Below are 22,894 nucleotides of genomic sequence, written 5' to 3'. Positions count from 1 at the left end.
CAACCTTCATTCTCCACTGAATAAAATAAAATAATAATTAACCTACTATATCTCTAAAGGTAAGCGAGGTCAAAGATACATAGAAAACCATTAATCATATTCTGGCTAAAATATGAATAACACACACAGGTAGTTTTTTTAAAAAGACTTTATCTTTTGTAGGTATAAAACAAGTTTGTAGCAAAATCCAATCAACTCAAAGTTTTTCAGAACATGACAAGAACTTCAGCATTTGTTGGTCAGTAGCTAGGTTTCCATCCAATTGGCAACAGATTTTCATGCGAATACTCAAAAATGTACATAATGAAAATATGCAAAATTTTCCATCAGTGGCATTTCCACCAAACTGACTTTTTACAGATAGAAATCTGTGTGATAACAGTGCCCACAAAATGTACTTTTTTGCTTACATTTTCATGTACCGAATAAAAAATCTAAAGTTCCATGTATGTGTTTCCATCGCATTTTCAACTCTACCGGTAGTTGTCACAAAAATTGTTGCATTAACTAGCAAATATGCCTACTCTGTGGTTATTGGAAAGGAGCATCAAGCTCATCACCATACACTTTCACCACCCTGTGAAGTTCATCATAAAATTTCATCTGTAGCCTAATAAAATGCATCGTTTCTTCTTATCAATATTTGTGCATAAAGGAGTTTTCACTGGCATTTCTCGCATCATACATTTTACCAACACAAAAAGATCACACCATGTCGAACAAACAAATTGTCTGTTGGCATTTATAAAATTGTACCGAAAATTCCTGTTTCCATCACAGCTGTTTTTTTCCTTTTTATACACTATGACTTTACTCGCATAAAAACTGGATGGAAATGTGGTTATTGCACAAGTTTCTTGTCTGCAAAAAACCCTACCCTAAAACACACCCCTTTAAAACAGTACAAATCAACACATACCTCAAAGACTACACATCTCCCTCGAGAGACTACAACTATGGTTACAACCCCCCCCCCTCCAAAATATGAGAAATAAAATGAACATGGCTGCCCATTCCTTCCGGGTGATGTGGGAGGTCACTCCTCTATGCAGTCTTCTGTTGGCCCTTCTTTCCAATCAGAGACTTGTGGATGTGAGGGATCACACCTGCAGGAGGGAGAAAAAGGGACATTACGAATGGGTGCTAGTGATACACATTGGTAGGTGAAGAGATGAGTTTTCCCTACCCCATGTAATATAAAGTGCTTTGAGTTCCTGGAAGAACAATACATAAACCCAATTCATTAGTTTACAACTCACCTCCTCCAGCGATGGTAGCCTTGATGAGCGAGTCCAATTCCTCATCTCCGCGGATGGCCAGCTGTAAGTGACGTGGAGTGATGCGCTTCACCTTCAGATCCTTGGAGGCATTCCCTGCCAACTCCAACACCTGAAAGGGAAACACAAAAATATGTTCAGTAAGTGTGCGTCAGGGAAGTGTTGGAGCAAAAGCCTGCTCTATTGACCTTCGTCAGAGTCCTCAATGAGTCTCCTTTTTGGGGGGGGTTAAATAAAAGCATCTCACTTCAGCGGTAAGGTACTCCAAGATGGCGGCGCTGTAGACGGCTGCGGTGGCTCCCACTCTGCCATGGCTGGTGGTCCTGGTTTTCAGGTGTCTGTGGATACGACCCACCGGGAACTACACAAGGAGAAACATACACACAATGAGAAACCCTCTAGGCAGAAAATGCCTATCTGTTATGTAGGATTCACTTGTGACTAATTCAACAGGGAAAACCCGGGAAAAGAGACCGAGGTTCACACGTGACCACAGAAAACCAGGGGAAAGAGTGGGTACATGCCTGGAGTCCAGCCCTCTGGGAGCGAGAAACAGCCTTTGCCTTAGCTTTACCACTGTCCTTTCCAGCTTTTCCTCCTGCCTGGAAGGGGACAAACAGAAATTCAGTGAAATGACTTATGATACATCAACTTGATAAAATGTTTTTGGGTGAAAAAGACTCAATGTAGTGTTGGTATACAAATAAATTATTAATACACTAGCATTTTCTTAATGTTATTTTTGTTTACAACTTCAAGCAAATTGAAGAATGCACATGCAACCTGTCATTACAATCACACTTATCCCGCCAACTGGAAGATAATGGACAATTTCCGGTATATAGTTTACCTAAGTGTCATTTGATTTATTGAAGATGATTCATTCAAATGTTGCAAACAAAAAAAATCTAAATATGCATAAATACGCAGTAAGAATGGTTTTACAATATCTATCTAAAACTGTAAAACATTGGTATGCTTGTAACTAGCTAAAGTTAGTACAGGTTTTCTTGGATGCTTGCCAGTAGTATATCTGTGCTCGCTAGGCGGATTAGTGCTAACCTGGTTTAGCTAGCTAGCTCGGTGGAAACTTGCTACCGTAACGTTAATTCAATACACAACCCAAACTTTGCGAATATCTTGGAATATTAACATAATAAGAATCAGAAAGAGGCGGGGGGTAACGTAGCCAGATATTAGATATAGTTAAGATATGGTTGAAATAAGTATGAGAAGCGAGTCGGTTGTAAAACAGATGGCGTACTAGCTAAATGTAGATGGCGCTCTTTCGTTAGCTAGCTTTCGAGTGTCAGTCGACGACGTCCTAACGTTATTTTGCACGCAAGCTTGAATTCGTGAATGCTACTAGCCCGTTTAGCATATCATTTACATTTAATCCAAATTACTATAGTATGTCCTATAATACAGAGTGCACACACAGAATGTGCATAAAATAATCAAAAACTCGTTACCATGTCGCCGGTGACTTTTCCCTGGTCTATATCGAAACGGAGAGAAACAATAAACCACGAAGCAACGCCAAGCGGATGAATGAGGATTCCTCGAGCTTCCAGAGCCAACCAATAGCTTTTCTGCTTGCTGGTTCGAACGGTCTCTTCAACCAATTGCAATCGTGTTTGTACAGTGTTTACTCATTCCTGCAACTGTATTGGACGTTTTGGGATAGTAGGAAACACCAGAGAAATACTACCGCATTTATAATTCACTGAAGGTACGGTCACACAAGTAGGTCCTACATGCAGATTAAGATGAAATACCGAAAATTCTGTGACATGAACAAATTTAAACTACATAACAAATTTAAACTACATAATCCATGTAATTGAGTTGATATATGAATTTTAGAAATAATGACTGTCTCATTGTTTAATCTTTTTTTCCGGTGAAATTCAGAATGATCATTCAGATAGAACGAATGAGTAGCTACATTTGTACTTAGGTTTTTTAATAAGTGAATAATGATGGGATTTATATTGTGCTTTTCCAGGTGCTCAGAGCGTTACATTGTATTAGAAAAACTCCTCTCATCCACCACACTACCAATAACTCTGACGTACCTGAATCCCATGTCATTCTGTTCACCATCTCTCACTTGATCAACGTTGATGCTGCCAGACCCGGGTAAAATGCATGAGTGCTGTGATTTAGTTTGGCTGGCACAATCGAAGCAATAAAAATGCCCCTAAAGTGCAAATTCCAAACTAGTAAGTGATGTGCCCCTCAACTAACCTAGCCTGCTTTACAATATTTTACCAATGTTATCTGCCAGTAGATTCAAAACCCTGTACCAGTGGACATTGATGTTTGCAACCTATGTAGTAGGTGAGCAGGCTAGGCACTGTGTTGGCTGCTGCCCTTCCTCCTGGGGTGCATTCAAAAGGATGCAAATTTACAAAATGTTAAAATATAAATTTAGTATATTCGACCAATGTTTGTATTGATATTGTCTTGTTAGGATTTAGGTTAAACATTGTTTTACAAAGAAGTAAATAAAACATGTAATGTAAAGCCTAGACTGGTTTTAATAAGTATTTACTCTAATCTTATCTAATTGACAGAGAGAAGCATGTCTGTATTCTACTATCTGAACTTTATGTAGAGTTATGCCCTCTGGCTCACCCATCTTCCTTGTGAGAGAAGCCCATCCCAGTCAGGCCTCCTTAGTGGTGGAGTGAGTCCCCTCTGCTGCCAGTGCTGCTGTGTTTGGAACTGGACTGGACTGATGGGCATTACAAATCAGGGCACCTACATAGGAGATTAAATATCAATGTGGTTTGAGCACCCCCATAAGTGTCACTGTCAAGAATATGTTGGGCACCCCAATATTCAATGTGTAATTTGTACCCTTGACTTACGTGATAAAAGGTGAAATATAATGGGATAAAACATCGGTATGGGTGTTGCCTGCCTGCTGGATGTACACTGAGTGTACAAAACATGAGTTGCACCCCCTTTTGCCCTCAGAACAGCCTCAATTCATTGGGCATGGATTCTACAAGGTGACTTCAATGCTTCACACAGTTGTGTCAAGTTGGCTGGATGTCCTTTAGGTGTTGGACCATTCTTGATACACACAGGAAGCTGTTGAGTGTGAAAAACCCAGCAGCGTTGCACAGTTCTTAACACTCAAACCGGTGTGCCTAGCACCTACTACCATACCCTGTTCAAAGGCACTTAAATCTTTTGTCTTGACTATTAACCCTCTGAATGGCATGCATACATTTTCACGCTCAATTGTCTCAAGGCTTAAACATCCTTTTTTAACCTATCTCTTCCCTTACATTTACACTGAATTAAGTGGATTTAACAAGTGACATCAATAAGGGATCACATTTTTCACCTGCATTCACCTGGTCAGTTTATGTCATGGACATAGCAGTTCCTAATGTTCGTAATAATTTGTACACTCAGTGTATATGAGGTCAATGTAAAGAGGGCCTCTTTGCCACATTATCAATATACTGTAGCGTGCTTGTTTTGGAACCAGAGTGACCTGGGCCCAGTTAAAAAAAAAATCCAGATCAAAATTACGCTTTGTTGTCTCAACCCAGTTACCCCATTCAATTTTGTTCCCCCTTCCTTTTAGAAAATATTTTGACCAAATTGCATGGGATCATTTAACATGATCTTTGTTGTAGCATATGATGTGATATGTTATGGTTTGATTCTGTTTTTGTCTTTTAAACTACATTTAAAAAACAACGAGGGATCACATCTGAGGGAGGAACAGAATTTAACTCATGTTTTTATCTGAATTAAATGTTTTGAAAAACTGGGCACTGGGTTCGAGTCTTAACCAATCGACCACTGAATTCCCTACACTGGTGTCAGAAGTGAGATAGTGGAGGAGGGATATATAGTGTAGTGATCTTTGGTGCTTGCCTCTGAATCAGAGACCCATGTTCAAGTCCAGTGTACAACCCCTCTGAATTTGCTACAGTACTAGCTGACTGATCATGGGTTGATTGTTTGATTGGTGTCATTGGTGGCAGGTAGTCTAGTGGTTAAGAGAGTTGGGCCAGTAACCAAAAGGTTGCTTGTTCGAATCCCTGATCCGACAAGGTGAAAACATCTGCCGATGTGACATTGAGCAAGGCACTTAACCCTAATTGCTCTGGATAAAAGCATCTGCTAAATGACAAATAAAATAAAAAATAATATGGGCACCACTGTGGTGGAATTAATAGCAACATTCATATCTGGATGACAGGGAAAATATTAGCAGTTACATGGTTAAATATTTTTTGTACCAATGCCTAGGTTTATGAAAATGTACAAGGTAAAATGTATTAATCTCAGTGTAAATGGCTGGTCTTTTGTGAATTTGTCAAATGACTGTCACTGTATAGTATAAGTGTAACAATTGATATGGAATTGCTTTTATTACTGCTTTTGTCTGTAGTATTCCACCAGTCTAGAATTTCACGTTTGCAGTTTTGCCTTAAATGCCATAGCAACTGCACAGAAAAGGTTCAGCTACAATTTATTGGAACTTCATAGTAAAAATGGTTGTAAAAATGTTGTCCCGTTGATTGGACGGTGGTGTGGTCGTGATCCCGGTGTCCAGTAGGGTAAAAGCTCCACGAGAATTACGTCAACAGAACCTACATCTGAACCAATTAAATGTTACAAGGTTAAGATGTAAGCGTGATTGACAGCGGAAATCGACCAATGAGGGAAAGAGAATTCGTTGAACCTGGAGTGATTGGCAGACCCAAGGCCAATGCGGGAGCGCTTGGGGCGGGTTTTGGTGATGACCATGAAGGGGGTGTGCAAGCCGAGAGGGAGATACGCAGGAGAGGGAGAAGCTGGCTGGCGGTGCTGAAGATGGCGGATGGTGACAGTGGGAGCGAGCGCGGCGGTGGCAGCAGCGGAGGAGGAGGAGGTGGAAGCGGGTTACAGCACTCCCAGAGAGAGCAGGAGACCCAGGAGCTGGCGTCCAAGCGACTGGATATTCAGAACAAGCGCTTCTACCTGGACGTCAAGCAAAACAACAAGGGCAGGTTCATCAAAATCGCCGAGGTCGGGGCTGGGGGCTCCAAAAGTCGCCTGACCCTGTCTATGTCAGTTGCGGCGGAGTTTCGCGACTACCTGGGGGATTTCATAGAGCACTACGCCCAACTGGGGCCTAGCAGCCCGGAGCAGATCGCCCAGTCCTCGGTCGGAGAGGATGGCGGGCCCAGGCGAGCCCTGAAGAGCGAGTTCTTGGTCCGTGAGAACCGTAAATACTACCTCGATCTGAAGGAGAACCAGCGGGGGAGGTTCCTGCGGATCCGACAGACCGTAAACCGAGGGCCCGGGTTCGGAGTAGGGGGGCCGGGAGGAGGCATGCAGGCCGGGCAGACCATAGCCCTTCCGGCCCAAGGCTTAATAGAGTTTAGAGACGCCCTTGCCAAGCATATAGATGATTACGGTGGAGACGACGAGGAGTTGGCGGGTGGAACGGCAGCTGGGGCCTATGGAGAGCTTCCCGAGGGCACATCCATCATGGTGGACTCTAAACGGTTCTTTTTCGACGTCGGGTCCAACAAATACGGCGTGTTCCTGCGAGTGAGCGAGGTCAAACCGAGCTACAGGAACTCTATCACCATCCCGTTCAAAGCGTGGGGGAAGTTCGGAGGAGCTTTCAGCCGCTATGCGGAGGAGATGAAAGAGATCCAGGAGCGACAGCGGGATAAAGTTTATGAGAGAAGAGAGGAGTCGGAGGGAGAGGAGGTGGATGACGACTGAGTAGTTGAAACTGCTTATATATTTCAGTTCACACAGTAAGATCAGCAATAGGATATGTGGCAGAAAAAATGCAGAAATGACAGATTTAAGTGCATGACGAATCGAACTTTAATACTAGAAAATATCGTGGCGTTAAAAAGTAAATTTGACAGGGGAACTATTGATGTATTTAACACCTGGAGTTTGTTTATGAGGGTTAGATGGGGTGTGAAGTAAAACAAAAAGTTACAGTTATGGGACTAGAATAGTAGTGTGTAAATGAGACTTTTCTCATGGATTTAAAAAAGATTGCAATTGTGTTTTGTAGAAAAAGAAATATACCTAAAACCAGCAACTTGGTTTTCATAACAATTTAAGAAGCCAATGAAGTCTTTATAATAAATGTTTCCTTTCAAATATAGATATATATTTAAAAGAGTAAGGAGTGTACCTTGACCCCATTAATTTAGCTATTTCCATTTCTCCGTGTAAGGAGATAACCAGCATCCATTGTATTCCCATTCTAGGTCTCCTATGTGGGCAGTATGTGTGGGATCCTTACAAGTTAGGGAAAGTAGTAGGAAGGAATGTCTAGAATGCTGCCTGCTATCATTTCGTGGAGGTTTATATTTAGTGTGTTAACTGATAGAGATAGCTGTATAACACCCCTTAACAGACAATTATGATGAGAAACGTTACTGAGAGAACTATATCTGCAGGCCTTATTAAAGGCCTCAGACTAAATTGGAGCCGTGTGCTAACATAGTTAGCTCGCCGTATCACGTCACTCTCCAAACAAATAGACCTAAACATGGAGGAGTGTTTTTTGTTTTTTTACATATAAATGCCAGGCAATATTTACAAAGTCTGTTTCCTCTGACTTAATGGGTTTCAAAGTAATCTGTAAGTCTATGTAAGAGTGGAGCAGTGTGTCTCCTCAGTCCTCACGCAATGTGGCCTGGTGTCAATAGATTGGCAGGCCTGTTAACCAATCGGCAACCAGGAAGGACAGTATCTTCCTGCTGTATGAGTGCCGTGGGAGCCTGCCCTCTCAGCGTTGACACACGGATGGGACCCCCACTTATCCACACACACACACACACCAACACACTGCGGGAGCCTTGTAAGCAGGTCATTGCAAGTGATCACTGGGTGAAACCCGGAGCAGCTACTACTACTGTCACCCAGCCAGCCAGGCTGTGTGGGGCATCAATGATAACATACCACCAGCTCCTCTGCTCAGGCCCTGCCAGGAGAGACCACACACACTCTGTCTCAGAGCCCAGGCCTCAGCACCGCCACACCACTAACATCACACTACGCCACTGGACAGTAAAGTATGGATGGATGGTTTCCTTTTTATTTCGAAAGAGAACTATATTGAAAGAAGATTATACGTATAAAAGAGAAGATACTGAACAAACCAGCATACAATATTTTTTAAATACCTTAAAAAGAAAAGGAAAAATGTATATGAATTATATAGCCTAAGTATTTCATGAAACATAGCTGGGATGTGACTAAATAGTCCATGATGTTTTCTTTTAGTTTTTTCTTTATTTTCACTTTCATTTTCATTTGTTGGGTTTCTCCCAGAGAGTGAAAGAAATAACACTTCTGTGATTAAAAAGAATATAAATGCAAAAGATACTGTGATTGTTACTTCAGAAAATCCCTTTCTCCCCCTCTCCCCTCCTCACTCTAACAACCAGCAGCTGCTGAAAGGTACTTCATAGTTCTCCATTTTAACTTTCTCTTCTTAGGTTGTATGAGTTTTAAAGGTCCTACTACAACCAGTGAAAATAATTATAGTCCCAGCTATTCTCTGTTGCTTTTAGTTGTTCCCAAATAAACATGTAGAACCAGTCACAGGCAGTTGATCTGAGTTGGGGGAAAACTACCCAATGCATCGTCAATGTCTAGGAGCCTTTATATTACACATTCTCAACTCCAAGCTTGAAGTTGCTTTCTGTTTAACTTATGCCATATTCTCCTTTAACTTTGTTGCCAGTGCCATCAAGGCAATTCAGTGTTTTTGTAATTGAAAACGACTACTAAATAGTGTGCTATAACTACATGAGAAGGCAAACTCAAAGCACTGACGGACATTCAGGGCTCAGTTAGGTATTTAAAATGCGTAGTAAACCAATTGCTTTCTGATACTAAATGTATGGTGTTGGATTATTTGCCACTTTGTTGTTGCACTTTAAGATAGTAAACACAATGTCATATTATTTCTTAGACTCAGCCAGTTTAGGGAGGGGGGGGGTCTCCGGGGGGAGGATCTATTCTTCTCCCCAGCACAATCTCAGTGACACGCAGCTGTCGTAGACGTGTGCTCTGCTGTTGCAACATATCAAGACCCTCCTCTCTTCATCAGTCAATAAAGTAGCTCTTTACTTAGGAAAACAGCATATCTGGCCTAAACATTTACCTCAACACAACACAAGGTAAATGTCTCAAGCATACAGAAGAAATAGGAGCTAGAAGGCATATCTTTCTGCTTTTGATCTACACCTTTGTCGCAACTGTTCAAATAAATGAGTGTGTTTGAGATACTCAGACTCGGCTTCTAATATGTCTGCACAGATGATCAATTCATTATCAACGGCAAAATATCTGATGATTTGTATAATCTGTTTATCTGGAACAAGTGTCTCCATCAGACCAAATTAAACTAGGAGTAACATGTTTGAGGTACCAAAGAAGTTGTCCTTAACCATATGTCTCGCAGATTACCCCCATTCCCAACCCTAACCATTTTGTGGGTTGAAAAAATATCTGACCCTATATCTGAGGTTAGGGGTAACATCTACCTACATATGTGACTTGGTGAAAGCACGTGCCGTGTCGGCTGAGAGGGGAGGGTGAACTCTGTCATGCGAAGCAGCAGGAAGACTACTGTAGGCGTAACCTGACTCCTCCTCCCCTGCAGTGGTCTCTTCCTCTGTTCTCTGGGCCTATCAGGTCTTTCGCCCTCTTTCTACCTCCTCTTTACGCTCTCTCTTTCTCTCTCCCGCTCTCTTTCTTTCTTTCTTTCTTTCTTTCTTTCTTTCTTTCTTTCTGTAAATATGGAGTGAGGACAGCCGTGTGTGTGTGTGTGTGTGTGTGTGTGTGTGTGTGTGTGTGTGTGTGTGTGTGTGTGTGTGTGTGTGTGTGTGTGTGTGTGTGTGGTGTGTGTGTGTGTGCGTGCTGACAGGGCAGAGGGTGCTATTTTAATGTTGGAGGCCTGGACAGAGTAACATTCCTCCTGTCGTGTCTAGGAGTCAGCTGTGCCATTAGATCCTGAGTGCCACACACACACACGCATGCTCATATACACACATGTACTCACATTCTCACACTCAGGGTTTGATAGTGTTAAAGCCTGTTCACACGCAGTGCACAAACCCAATTACAGACAGATGACAGACTGCACACCCAGAGAGACGGAGCCTGGCTGGACTGGACTAGCACAGATGCTCAGTGTCTCAGATATTACACACAAACACACACACAAACACACACACACACACACACACACACACTCACACTCACACTCACACTCACCCGGATCATCCTAGCAGACACGTTATTTATACTACCAATCTTTCTGTCTGGTCTAAGCAGCTGTGATGTGATGGTTAGAGGAGAGAGGTTCAACATAGTCAACCATTCTGCCTGCCTGCTCTACCGGCTGTTAGTGCTGTGGTGGGCTGTGATGTGTATGCTGGTTGTGTAGCAGTTGGTGAGTCACTGACGGAATTGGTGGTGTGTGTGTCGTTTTAACAGTCATTGTGTGTCTCCAGGAAGAGGCAGGGTTTGGCCAGTGAATCAACTGAAAGCGTGACACAGCTCTCTCTCTCTCTCTCTCTCTCTCTCTCTCTCTCTCTCTCTCTCTCTCTCTCTCTCTCTCTCTCTCTCTCTCTCTCTCTCTCTCTCTCTCACACACACACACACTCCCCTCCTCTCCCACTCTCTCCTTCCTCTCTCCCCTTCTCTCCCTCTCTCTCCTTCCTCTTTCCCCTCCTCTCCATCGCTCTCTTCCCTCTTCTCCCCTCCTCTTCCTCTCTCCCCTCCACTTCCTCTCTCCCCTCTTCTTCCTCTCTCCTCCCTCTTCTCGCTTCCTCTAACTCTCTCTCCTCCCTCTTCCCCCTCCTCTTCCTCTCTTCTCCCCTCTTCCTCACTCTCCTCCTTCTCATGTCTTCTGGCAAACTGTTTTTGTGAGGCAGAGCAGAGAAGTTAACTGGCATGTGAGGGAGAGAGAGAGAGAGAGAGAGAGTGGCCTGTGGAGGGGAGGAACACACAGCATGACTACATCACCCTATCCTGTGATGCTTTGAGAGTGTGTGTGCACCACCTGACACGTTAAGATCTTAGGTTTAGACAATGAGTGTATGTTGAGGGTTAGTAAAAGGGTTATGGATGATTCTGGAAAATCCATTTCCCCCCTCGAGGTTGATAACGTGTTCTACTACCAGCTTCCTGCAGTGCAGTATGGGTTTACTCTGTTATTCCTTCAGGCAGTGCAAGCTTTGATATGGAGCCAGATACATTTCCCCATTGACACTGTTATACGGTCAGTTTTACGTCTGAACTGCACATAGATCAGTAGTATCTCTGTTACTCCTTAGGCTAGAGTTTTACCCAGAGCTCCTGACACAACCATACGACGCAGCATCAATGATGTCACCCGCCACAAACACACAGAGGCATAGTTGCAGACAAAAAGCTGGCAAATGCCCTTTTTAGCAAGCGACACAGGGTGGGGGATGAGGAGGAGGCATGAGAGGGAGGTTAGCTCTAAACCCCATGTCAGTGTGTGGACAGATCGACAGGAAGCAGCTTTCACACACAGAGGGAAGGGCAAATGAGAACATTTCCTGCTGGACTCTCCACCCATCAGATTCCTCCTGATGACAAATTTGACTTCCTATTTCTCTTAGATGGGATAACGATGGGTTTACTCTTATAAACAAATCTATGGTCATTTTTGCATTATAAGTCATCCCCTGGGCACAGATCTAGAATCTGCTTACCCTCCCCAAATCCTGACCTTAATAATTATGGGGGGAAATGCAATACTGACCTTAAATCAGTGTCTAGGGGCAACGTCATCCTACAGTCCTATTGTCCTACTAGTATTTCTGTCCTGACTGATCCTTTCCTTACAGACAGCCTCACGCTGACCTCAAATCCTCCCCCCAACGTCACACAGACAAACCTTCTCTTCTTCAAGCACAGGAGATGTGTGAGAGAAAGAGAGAGAAAGGGAGGGAAGTGGAAGTAGTGAGACTATGAGCCATGTCATATCACACTGGGCTCTATGCCAGATCAAGCTGAGATTATTCCACATGCTCCCAGCAGCTCTCTGCCACCACGCTAAGTGTGTGTGTGTGGATTCAACACTTGCGCAATTGAGGAAGCCTGTAAAAACACCTTGGCTTGGACCCATGTGTGACTGTATGACATCATAGTGTTGGCCAGTGTGTATAAAAGCCCTTTATAAAGATAGAGTTAAAACTATTATCCCTGTATGATTAGATCAGAATGGTAGCTAGCGATAATAAACCTACACCAACAGTAGTCCGTGTCTCATCAGTGGAGCTAAGCGTCAGCTGGGTCACTTTCTACAACCGTATTTGATCATAATGTGAGAGTCCAGTGTGTATGTGTGTGTATGTGTGTGTGTGTGTCTGTGTGTGGTGTGTGTGTGTCTGTGTGTGTGTGAATGCGTACATGCATGTGAGCGGGTGTGTGTTGCATGATTCAGAGGGCAAGGTCCAAAAGGCTTCTTAACAGCTTCTACCCCCAAGCTATAAGACTGCTGAACAATGAATCACCTGGACTATTTACATTAACCCCCCCACCCCCAGCTGCTACTCGCTGTTTATTATCCACGCATAGTCACTTCACCCCTACCTACATGTACAAATTACCTCAACTAACCTGTACCCCCGCACATTTACTCGGTACCGGTACCCCCTGTATATAGCCTCGTTATTGTTATGTAATTTTATTTATTTGTATTTCATCTTTGTTTAACCAGGGAGGCTAGTTGAGAACAAGTTCTCATTTACAACTGCGACATGGCCAAGATAAAGCAAAGCATTGCGACACAAACAACAACACAGAGTTACACATGGAATAAACAAACATACAGTCAATAATACAATAGAGGAAGTCTATATACAGTGTGTGTAAATGAGGTAGGATAAGGGGGGGTAAGGCAATAAATAGGCCATAGTGGCGAAATTATTACAGTATGGCAAATTAAATACTGGGGCAATAGATGTGCAGAAGATGAGTGTGCAAGTAGCGATACTGGGGTGCAAAGGAGCAAAATAAATAAAATAAATAACAATATGGTGATGAGGTAGTTGGATGGGCTGTTTACAGATGGGCTGTGTACAGGTGCAGTGATCTGTGAGCTGCTCTGACAGCTGGTACTTATAGTTAGTTAGTGAGGGAGATATGGGTCGCCAGCTTCAGTGATTTTTGCAGTTCGTTCCAGTCATTGGCAACAGAGAACTGGAAGGAAAGGCGGTCGAAGGAGGAATTGGCTTTTGGGGGTGACAAGTGAAATATACCTGCTGGAGCGCGTGCTACAGGTGGGTGCTGCTATGGTGACCAGTGAGCTGAGATAAGGCGGGGCTTTACCAAGAAATTACTTATAGATGACCTGGAGCCAGTGGGTTTGGTGACGGATATGAAGCGAGGGCCAGCCAACAAGAGCATACAGGTCGCAGTGGTGGGTAGTATATTTTTTTTTATTTTTTTTTTATTTTTTTTTACCTTTATTTAACTAGGCAAGTCAGTTAAGAACAAATTCTTATTTTCAATGACGGCCTAGGAACAGTGGGTTAACTGCCTGTTCAGGGGCAGAACGACAGATTTGTACCTTGTCAGCTCGGGGATTTGAACTTGCAACCTTCCGGTTACTAGTCCAACGCTCTAACCACTAGGCTACGCTGCCGCCCCATATATATGGGGCTTTGGTGACAAAACGGATGGCACTGTGATAGACTGCATCCAATTTGCTGAGTAGAGTGTTGGAGGCTATTCTGTAAATGACATCGCCGAAGTCGAGGATCGGTAGGATAGTTAGTTTTACTAGGGTATGTTTGGCAGCATAAGTGAAGGATGCTTTGTTGCAAAATAGGAAGCCGATTCTAGATTTCATTTTGGATTGGAGATGCTTAATGTGAGTCTGGAAGGAGAGTATACAGTCTAACCAGACACCTAGGTATTTGTAGTTGTCCACATATTCTAAGTCAGAACCGTCCAGAGTAGTGATGCTAGGTGGGTGGGCGGGTGCGGGCAGCAATCGGTTGAAGAGCATGCATTTAGTTTTACTTGCATTTAAGAGAAGTTGGAGGTCACGGAAGGAGAGTTGTATGGCATTGAAGCTCGTCTGGAGGTTAGTTAACACAGTGTCCAAAGAAGGGCCAGAAGTATAGAGAATGGTGTCGTCTGCGTAGAGGTGGATCAGAGAATCACCAGCAGCAAGAGCGACATCATTGATGTATACAGAGAAAAGAGTCGGCCCGAGAATTGAACCCTGTGGCACCCCCATAGAGACTGCCAGAGGTCCGGACAACAGGCCCTCCAATTTGACACACTGTACTCTGTCTGTGAAGTAGTTAGTGAACCAGGCGAGGCAGTCATTTGAGAAACCAAGGCTGTTGAGTCTGCCTATAAGAATGTTGTGATTGACAGAGTCGAAAGCCTTGGCCAGGTCGATGAATACAGCTGCACAGTATTGTCTCTTATCGATGGCGGTTATGATATCGTTTAGGACCTTGATTGTGGCTGAGGTGCACCCATGACCAGCTCTGAAACCAGATTGCATAGCGGAGAAGGTACGGTGGGATTCGAAATGGTCGGTGATCTGTTTGTTGACTTGGCTTTCGAAGACCTTAGAAAGGCAGGGTAGGATAGATATAGGTCTGTAGCAGTTTGGGTCTAGAGTGTCTCCCCCTTTGAAGAGGGTGATGACCGCGGAAGCGTTCCAATCTTTGGGGATCTCAGACGATACGAAAGAGAGGTTGAACATTCTAGTAATAGGGGTTAGAACAATTTCGGCTGATAATTTTAGGAAGAGAGGGTCCAGATTGTCTAGACCTGCTGATTTGTAGGGGTCCAGATTTTGCAGCTCTTTCAGAACATCAGCTATCTGGATTTGGGTGAAGGAGAAATGGGGGAGTTTTGGGCAAGTTGCAGTGAGGGGTGCAGTGGTGTTGACCGGGGTAGGGGTAGCCAGGTGGAAAGCATGGCCAGCCATAGAAAAAGCTTATTGAAATTCTCAATTATTGCGGATTTATCAGTGGTGACAGTGTTTCCTAGCCTCAGTGCAGTGGGCAGCTGGGAGGAAGTGCTCTTATTCTCCATGGACTTTACAGTGTCCCAGAACTTTTTGGAGTTTGTGCTACAGGATGCAAATTTCTGTTTGAAAAAGCTAGCCTTTGCTTTCCTACTGCCTGTGTATATTGGTTCCTAACTTCCCTGAAAGTTGTAAATCGCTGGGGCTATTCGATACTAATGCAGTACGCCACAGGATGTTTTTGTACTGGTCAAGGGCAGTCAGATCTGGAGTGAACCACGGACTGTATCTGTTCCTGGTTCTACATTTTTTGAATGGGGCATGCTTATTTTTGTGTTACTTTTTATTTTATTTTATTTTTTACTTTAGTTTATTTTGTAAATATTTTCTTCACTCTATTTCTTGAACTGCATTGTTGGTTAAGGGCTTGTAAGTAAGTATTTCACGGTAAGGGGTACACCCATTGTATTCGGCGCATGTGACAAATACATTTGATTTGATTTGAAACATGGTATGGTATCGATGCCGAGGACTATGGTGAGAGCAGGTGGGGTCATGTGTTTTCAGTATTACAGAAGTGCTAAAAACAGCCCTGTGTGTTTGTGTGTGTCAGCAACAGAATATAGCAGTCTATTTGCAACAAAATAAAGACACACAAGCAGAGAGAGAGAGAGAGAGTGATACACACCATATACTGGCGCTACTGTATCATTTAAACTGTAGTGTGTTTATAATTCTACTGCTGCTATGGGCTTCCCTAGTGACCCAGAGAGGAAGCCCACTGAGCATGCTCAAAAACAGAGGGGATGGAGCAGGGAGAGAAGTTGCATGACAAAGGAGAGAGAGAGAGGGTGCGAGTGAGCGATTAAGTGAGAGAGGGAGAGGAAGGGGGTGAGGGAGTACCATGATGGGGAGGGATGGAGAGTAGCATGACGGAGGGATCCATGACTGCACGAGGAAGCGCTGATCCTGCTGTGATGCCGGGTCTGCTGGGCTATATTTAGCTCGTGTTGCCATGTGCCCAGAATGTCCATGGCAGATGCACATACACACAGAATCAAACGTACACACGCAAACACACCCGGGTGTGTGTGTGTGTATGATGCGTGCCACAGAGAGACAGGAATGAACATCAACAGATGAGAACCATCTCTCTCTCTGTTCAGTGTCTAATGGTAACACAGTATCTCTCTGTGTTCAGAGTCTAATGGTAACAAAGTATCTCTCTCTGTTCAGTGTCTAATGGTAAGAGAGAGACACAGTATCTCTCTCTGTTCAGTTTCTAATGGTAACACAGTATCTTTCTCTGTTCAGTGTCTAATGGTAACACAGTATCTCTCTCTGTTCAGTGTCTAATGGTAACACAGTATCTCTCTCTGTTCAGTGTCTAATGGTAACACAGTATCTCTCTGTTCAGTTTCTAATGGTAACACAGTATCTCTCTCTCTCTCTGTTCAGGGTCTAATGGTAACACAGTATCTCTCTCTGTTCAGTGTCTAATGGTAACACAGTATCTCTTTCTGTTCAGTGTCTAATGGTAACACAGTATCTCTTTCTGTTCAGTGTCTAATGGTAACACAGTATCTCTCTCTGTTCAGTGTCTAATGGTAAAACAGTATCTCTCTCTGTTCAGTGTCTAATGGTAACACAGTATCTCTCTCTGTTCAGTTTCTAATGGTAACACAGTATCTCTCTCTCTGTTCAGTGTCTAATGGTAACACAGTATCTCTCTCTGTTCAGTGTCTAATGGTAACACAGTATCTCTCTCTGTTCAGTTTCTAATGGTAACACAGTATCTCTCTCTGTTCAGTGTCTAATGGTAACACAGTATCTCTTTCTGTTCAGTGTCTAATGGTAACACAGTATCTCTCTCTGTTCAGTGTCTAATGGTAACACAGTATCTCTCTGTTCAGGGTCTAATGGTAACACAGTATCTCTCTGTTCAGTGTCTAATGGTAACACAGTATCTCTCTGTTCAGCGTCTAATGGTAACACAGTATCTCTCTCTGTTCAGTGTCTAATGGTAACACAGTATCTCTCTGTTCAGTGTCTAATGGTAACACAGTATCTCTCTCTGTTCAGTTTCTAATGGTAACACAGTATCTCTCTGATCAGTTTCTAATGGTAACACAGTATCTCTCTGATCAGTTTCTAATGGTAACACAGTATCTCTCTGATCAGTGTCTAATGGTAACACAGTAGCTCTCTCTGTTCAGTGTCTAATGGTAACACAGTATCTCTCTGTTCAGTTTCTAATGGTAACACAGCATCTCTCTAATCAGACACTAATTGGTAACACAGCATCTCTCTGATCAGTATCTAATGGTAACACAGCATCTCTCTGATCAGAGTCTAATTGTAACACAGCATCTCTCTGATCAGTATCTAATGGTAACACAGCCTGTCTCTGATCAGAGTCTTATGGTAACACAGCATGTCTCTCTCCCTCTGATCATCACTAGCCCTGAAAGGAGGGATGAGGAGTGCATTGGTGACTGTACATTTTCAAGGTCAAATAATGCACAAGCTAGTACAGTGCAAATTCACACTCAACACACAAACAATGAATATATAGAACCTATATAAACCTATTGAAACATTACCATGTAGATCACTAGAACGAGGATGCAGGGCGACCCCTATAGGTCTTCAGTGAGTTTTCAAGGGTCCCCAAAAGCAGGGAGAAAACTAACAAGAACAAAATACCTGAAGCAAGACCAAACATTTCAATGTATTTTCGAAGAGCAGTACAGTATTTGACTTGCTTACAGATCACAATATAATATAATTCCATTAATAGCGAACTCATATAAGCTAGCAGCATTTATTGGGGTGGAGGTCTGCACTTTAGAATCCTCTCTCCACCCCTGATATGAATCTGTCCTATTTGTACCCTCCTAGAGCCAAAACCTGCATCTCTCTACTACTCCACACACATTATGTACAGCTACAGCATAGGAGCCAACATCGCCACACATGGCGGGAACCAACCACATGGCGTACAGAGATATCACTATGCAAACCAGCGTACCGACGACCAATGAGGAGGCCTCTTCCTCCTCTGGTTGGCTTGGTCCATTTCATCCCGCCATGCAAGATTCTAGGCTTATGGGTTTGTGTTTGATGGACACAGATCTCCAGAGCCCTGATTCACGCTGTGTGTGTGTAAGAGTCGCTGCAGAGCGCTACACCAAGCCTATTTCCGACTGAATATTGACAGAAGTCAACTCAGAAGTCACTACCGCATGTAGATGTGTGTTTGAGGTAGATTGTCCATCCTCCTGTTATTGTCTGTTCTGCTCTCACATCTCCACAAACACATCCAAATGCATTGAATTTAATACAATTTATTAACTTTACTTCCACCATATGACAAAATACATCATATACTCATTGAAAATGTTTTTTTTTTTAGTAAAAGTGTCTTGAATCATTTAAATATTACAATAATTGCTTTAAAAAGACAAATAACATTGTGTATTACATATTAGTTGACGCTAGCTGTTATGTAATATATTAGCTTAGCTTTTTAAATCCATAATAATATTAGAAAAGGGATAACTGACTTTCTTATAGAAAATAAACCAAATAACATTGATGTCACAATTTCAGTGGATAATACTAGAAATAAAAATTACATGTGCAATGTTAGACAAGGAAAAACAATTAACTTTCTTATAGGAAATAAAACAAAATAGCTTATAAATCTCCTCTTCGCTGATATGAAGCAGATCATTCAGTCAGAGCACAAACAGATACATTAAAAAAACATTTTCACATAACTAGATATTATCCAATAGTACAGAAAGTTGAGCAAATAAAAACAAATGAGAAGTGTCCTGCTTGGAGGACTATTAATGATTCTACTCTACTGTAATATTGGCCTACTGTACTTAGCCGGTGGTACTGCAGCCATAAGATAAAGAATTCAATATGAAGTTACTTTTTTAAATTTTTAAATACTGAGCATTTACGGTATGTGACTAAAACCTTGCGAAGTTAGAGTTCTTGATCCTGTCTCTAGCCGAAAGCGTGATCAGTAGTAATTGGGCCGTCCCTGAAAGAGGGCTGGGGCTACTGAGCCACAACTCAACACTGCAGAGAGAATGAACACACAGCACCACCTGCTGGTCACACACACTCACTACAACCAAACCACTTTCAAAAGACAGATGTGCACTCAGAAAAAAAGGCACTATCTAGAACCTAAAAGGGTTATTCAGCTATCCCCATAGGAGAACCCTTTGAAGAACCCTTTTTGGTTCAAAGTAGAACAATTTTGATTCCTGGTAGAATACCTTTGGGTTCCATGTAGAACCCTTTCCACAGAGGGTTCTACCTGGAACCAAAAAGGGTTCTCCTATGGGGACAGCCGAAGAGTGTGGTGGTAGAAGGGTCTATCAATTCAACACCTCTACAGTATCCATCTGTCTGATCTCTCTGACTGTACTTGGTATATACACTCCTGGGACTGGGTGTGTTAAATTGTTGACATAGAAGGTGGTGAGCTTTCTGAGGTCCTCTTTCTGACACATCGCTACGGGCTGGCGTTGCTCCAGTGAGGTGCTGATGAACCAGCCAGGGTACTTGGCCGACTCGAAGGTGGTCAGGGAGATGCCTTTGGTTGTCATGTAGAAGAGGAAGCGAACTGTGTCTCCCTGAGCGCTGATGGTCCTCAACTGGTCGTCAGAATTCCGCTGAGAAAGAGAGAATGGGAGGGCAGGAGAAATTAGTAGGATGATGAGAGGTGAATTGAGTATGTAGAGGTAAGTGTGTGTGTGTGTGTGTTTGTGAGTGAAAAAGACACACCTCCAACTGTAGGATGGGAGATGTGTGTTCTGTCTGCTTGAAGCAGGACAAGTTGAAGGCGCTACTGGCAATCCCCAAGGCAACCGGCTGGGCCTGGATAATGTGGGAGTTCTTCATATTAATATTATACATGGAGAGGTTGAACCTCACTGAGAGGGAGAGAAAGAGAGAAGAGAGAAAGAGACAAAGAGAGAAAGAAGTTAAAGGCCATTTTCACAATTTTTAACACTCAACTGTGATGTTACCAATTTTGGTAAAGGCTGACAAAAACTACGCTTACGGAATGCTTGCAGTGTAGTTTGGCAGTTAGCCTACCTCTCTGGTGGTCGTTGCCGCCCCGCAGTGTAACAGCACGTAGCAACATGGTTTCAGGGTTGTGCACCAGGCTCTTCTGGTAACGGTCACACAGGGTGCACTGCTGGGGGCTGTCCAGCCGCTTGAAGGTCCCCTCAGCCTTTTTATCCACCGCTCCCTCTGGCTCCTGGACTCGCTCCATCACACACTCTACACAGAGGAGGAGGGGAAGGGGGGAGATGGGGAGAAAGAGGGGTGGGGGGGGGGACGTGGGACAGGGACCATCAATTAACTCAATTGTTAACAGTGATCTGGGACTAAAGAAACAGAAAATCAGTCCAGAGTACAGTCTTTTCAAATAGTATAGATCGTCTATTGGTGACTATATCGCACGGCAGCCGATGTACCTTCCAACAGGTTGTCCATGATGATGCTGCTCGTGGGTGCACACCATGCCCAGGGGAGTGTGTGTGGAGTCGGACTTCTGAAAGCTGTTTCATCCTGTGCAGCACCATCACCAGGTGAGCCACCTGTCTCATGCCTACCTGACCCTGCCTCCAGGTCAAAGGTCAGGCCCATGTGCAGCTCCATCTCTGGTCCACCCTACACACATACAAGTAATCAGAATGATTACAAGTAGCAAAACATTTATAAATTCTGCCAAGAAAAATAAATAAATATTTCTGGAGTTGCCCCAGGTTTCACTCACTTTTAAAAGTTCAAAGATATTTTAAAGACTGTTCTTTTTAACATGCCACCACTATTAATAAGGCAATTTAATATCAGAGTGCCTTATTGGTCCTCTTCATGTATGAGCACACTGACTCAACCTCCATTGTTGATGTTCTACAACTAGTGTACCCTGAACCTTGTAGCGCTTGCCATTCTTTTTTATAATGTCTTACCTTTGCACCAGGCAGGATTCCGCATCAAACTCCATACTCTCCGAATAAGAGCTGCAGAGAAAAAACACTAAAGGTGTTAGCCTTAAATCTCATCTTCCTCTTCAAACTCAGATAAACAAGCTATTTTTATATCGAGGTTGGTCTAACAAAGGTTTGTGCGAACTGTAGCCTATACGTCAGCATGCAAATTGGAAATAGGTTTAAGGCTAACAAATACATGCAACCAAAAATACAGTATTCCTCAGGAATCAATTCACCTACCTCGGCAGAGCATCGGCCAATTTCAACTGCATGATTCTGAGACAAAATGAAAACAAAAATGAGATTAGCCTACCATTAAATACCTGAAATGAATTGTATGTCTATTTTCCATATTTTTTAAATGTATTTTGAAAAGTTTAGTACGTTTTTCTAAATACCCTACCTTTAGAGTGATCGTTTAACTCTTAGTGGAGTTGAAGCGTGAAAATGATGCCAACTGTGCTTTGGTAAACTCTTTACTACTTGTCTCTGGTGCATGGGAAATTCCCGCACCTGCTCTAAACGTGGTGGGAAAAGTATGAGCAATTCCACAGTTTAATCACTAGCTAGGTTTTTAGTTGGCGACAGATTTTCATGTAAATACACAAATCCGCATGTAGAAATATGCATATTTTCCCACCTGTAACCACATTTCCGTCCACAGTGCGAGTAAAGTCATACCATATAAAAAACAACTCACGACAGCTGTGATGGAAACAGGAAGTTTAGGTACAATTGTATAAATGCCAACAGATTATTTGTTCGTTCGACATGGTGGGATCTTAGTTATGCGATAAATGGCGGTGGAAACGTTTTTATGCGCAAATATTGATATAATAACCATCATATCCAAGTAAACTTGGAAACACGGGATGATATGGTTTGTGGTCCTCCCACTACTACTACAATAAATTACACTACATGGGCAAAAGTATGTGGACAGCAGTTGAGTATTTGGTCCCATATTCATAGCACGCAATGACTACATCAAACTTGAGACTCAACACATTTTTTGGATGTATTTGCTGTTTGTTTTGGTTGTGTTCCAGACTATTTTGTGCCCAATAGAAATTAAATGGTAAAAAGTGTATTGTGTCACTTTTATTGTAAATAAGAATAGAATACGTTTTTAAACACTTCTACATGAATATGGATTATTTTATGATTATGGATAATCCTGAATGAATTGTGAATATTGATGAGTGAGAAAGTTACATGCACAAATATACCAACAAGACATGCTAACCTCTCTGCATTACAGTAACAGAGGAGGGTAGCATTCTTTTGGGGGGGGGGGGGGGGGGGTAAATGATATTTGTGCATCTAACTTTCTCACTCATCATTATTCATGATTTATTCAGTGTTATCCGTATTCATGGTAGTATCCACATTCAGGTAGATATTCTTATTTACAATAAAAGTGACTCCAAAATGACAATACATTTACCATTCATTTCTATAATGGCAGAAGACCATTTCACATGGAAGAAAGGAGCCATTTCATTGGATGTAGTCTGGAGAAGGTTGCAATGTGCAAGTGCAACCAAACCAAACGC

The 22,894-nt window shown here is 42.7% G+C and overlaps 3 protein-coding genes across 3 annotated transcripts; 1 reads left to right on the top strand and 2 right to left on the bottom strand.

Moving 5' to 3' along the window:
- Window positions 1-130: 130 nt before the first annotated feature.
- Window positions 131-2,858, bottom strand: LOC129818191 (histone H2A.V). The gene is made up of 5 exons (XM_055873880.1): window positions 2,750-2,858; window positions 1,802-1,879; window positions 1,525-1,638; window positions 1,260-1,389; window positions 131-1,106 (listed from the first exon to the last, which is right to left on the bottom strand). The coding sequence occupies exons 1-5, from the start codon at window positions 2,750-2,752 to the stop codon at window positions 1,045-1,047; spliced, it is 387 nt and encodes a 128-aa protein (XP_055729855.1). The 5' UTR covers window positions 2,753-2,858; the 3' UTR covers window positions 131-1,044.
- A 3,096-nt stretch (window positions 2,859-5,954) lies between these two features.
- purbb (purine-rich element binding protein Bb) lies at window positions 5,955-8,653 on the top strand. The gene has a single exon (XM_055873876.1). It carries the CDS (start codon window positions 5,970-5,972, stop codon window positions 7,026-7,028), a length of 1,059 nt encoding a protein of 352 aa, XP_055729851.1. The 5' UTR covers window positions 5,955-5,969; the 3' UTR covers window positions 7,029-8,653.
- A 9,987-nt stretch (window positions 8,654-18,640) lies between these two features.
- Window positions 18,641-22,620, bottom strand: il1b (interleukin 1, beta). Its single transcript, XM_055873877.1, is given in 9 exon segments — window positions 18,641-20,006; window positions 20,119-20,267; window positions 20,434-20,622; window positions 20,820-20,845; window positions 20,847-20,909; window positions 20,911-20,967; window positions 20,969-21,015; window positions 21,318-21,368; window positions 21,579-22,620. Coding segments are annotated over 7 exon segments (816 nt in total). The 5' UTR covers window positions 21,004-21,015; window positions 21,318-21,368; window positions 21,579-22,620; the 3' UTR covers window positions 18,641-19,709.
- Window positions 22,621-22,894: the final 274 nt, after the last annotated feature.

The sequence above is a fragment of the Salvelinus fontinalis genome, chromosome 21 (genome assembly GCF_029448725.1).
Source record: "Salvelinus fontinalis isolate EN_2023a chromosome 21, ASM2944872v1, whole genome shotgun sequence".
Classification (NCBI taxonomy): Eukaryota; Metazoa; Chordata; class Actinopteri; order Salmoniformes; family Salmonidae; genus Salvelinus; species Salvelinus fontinalis.
Note: the sequence above shows the minus strand (reverse complement) of the source record. Positions and strands in the feature narration are given on the sequence as shown.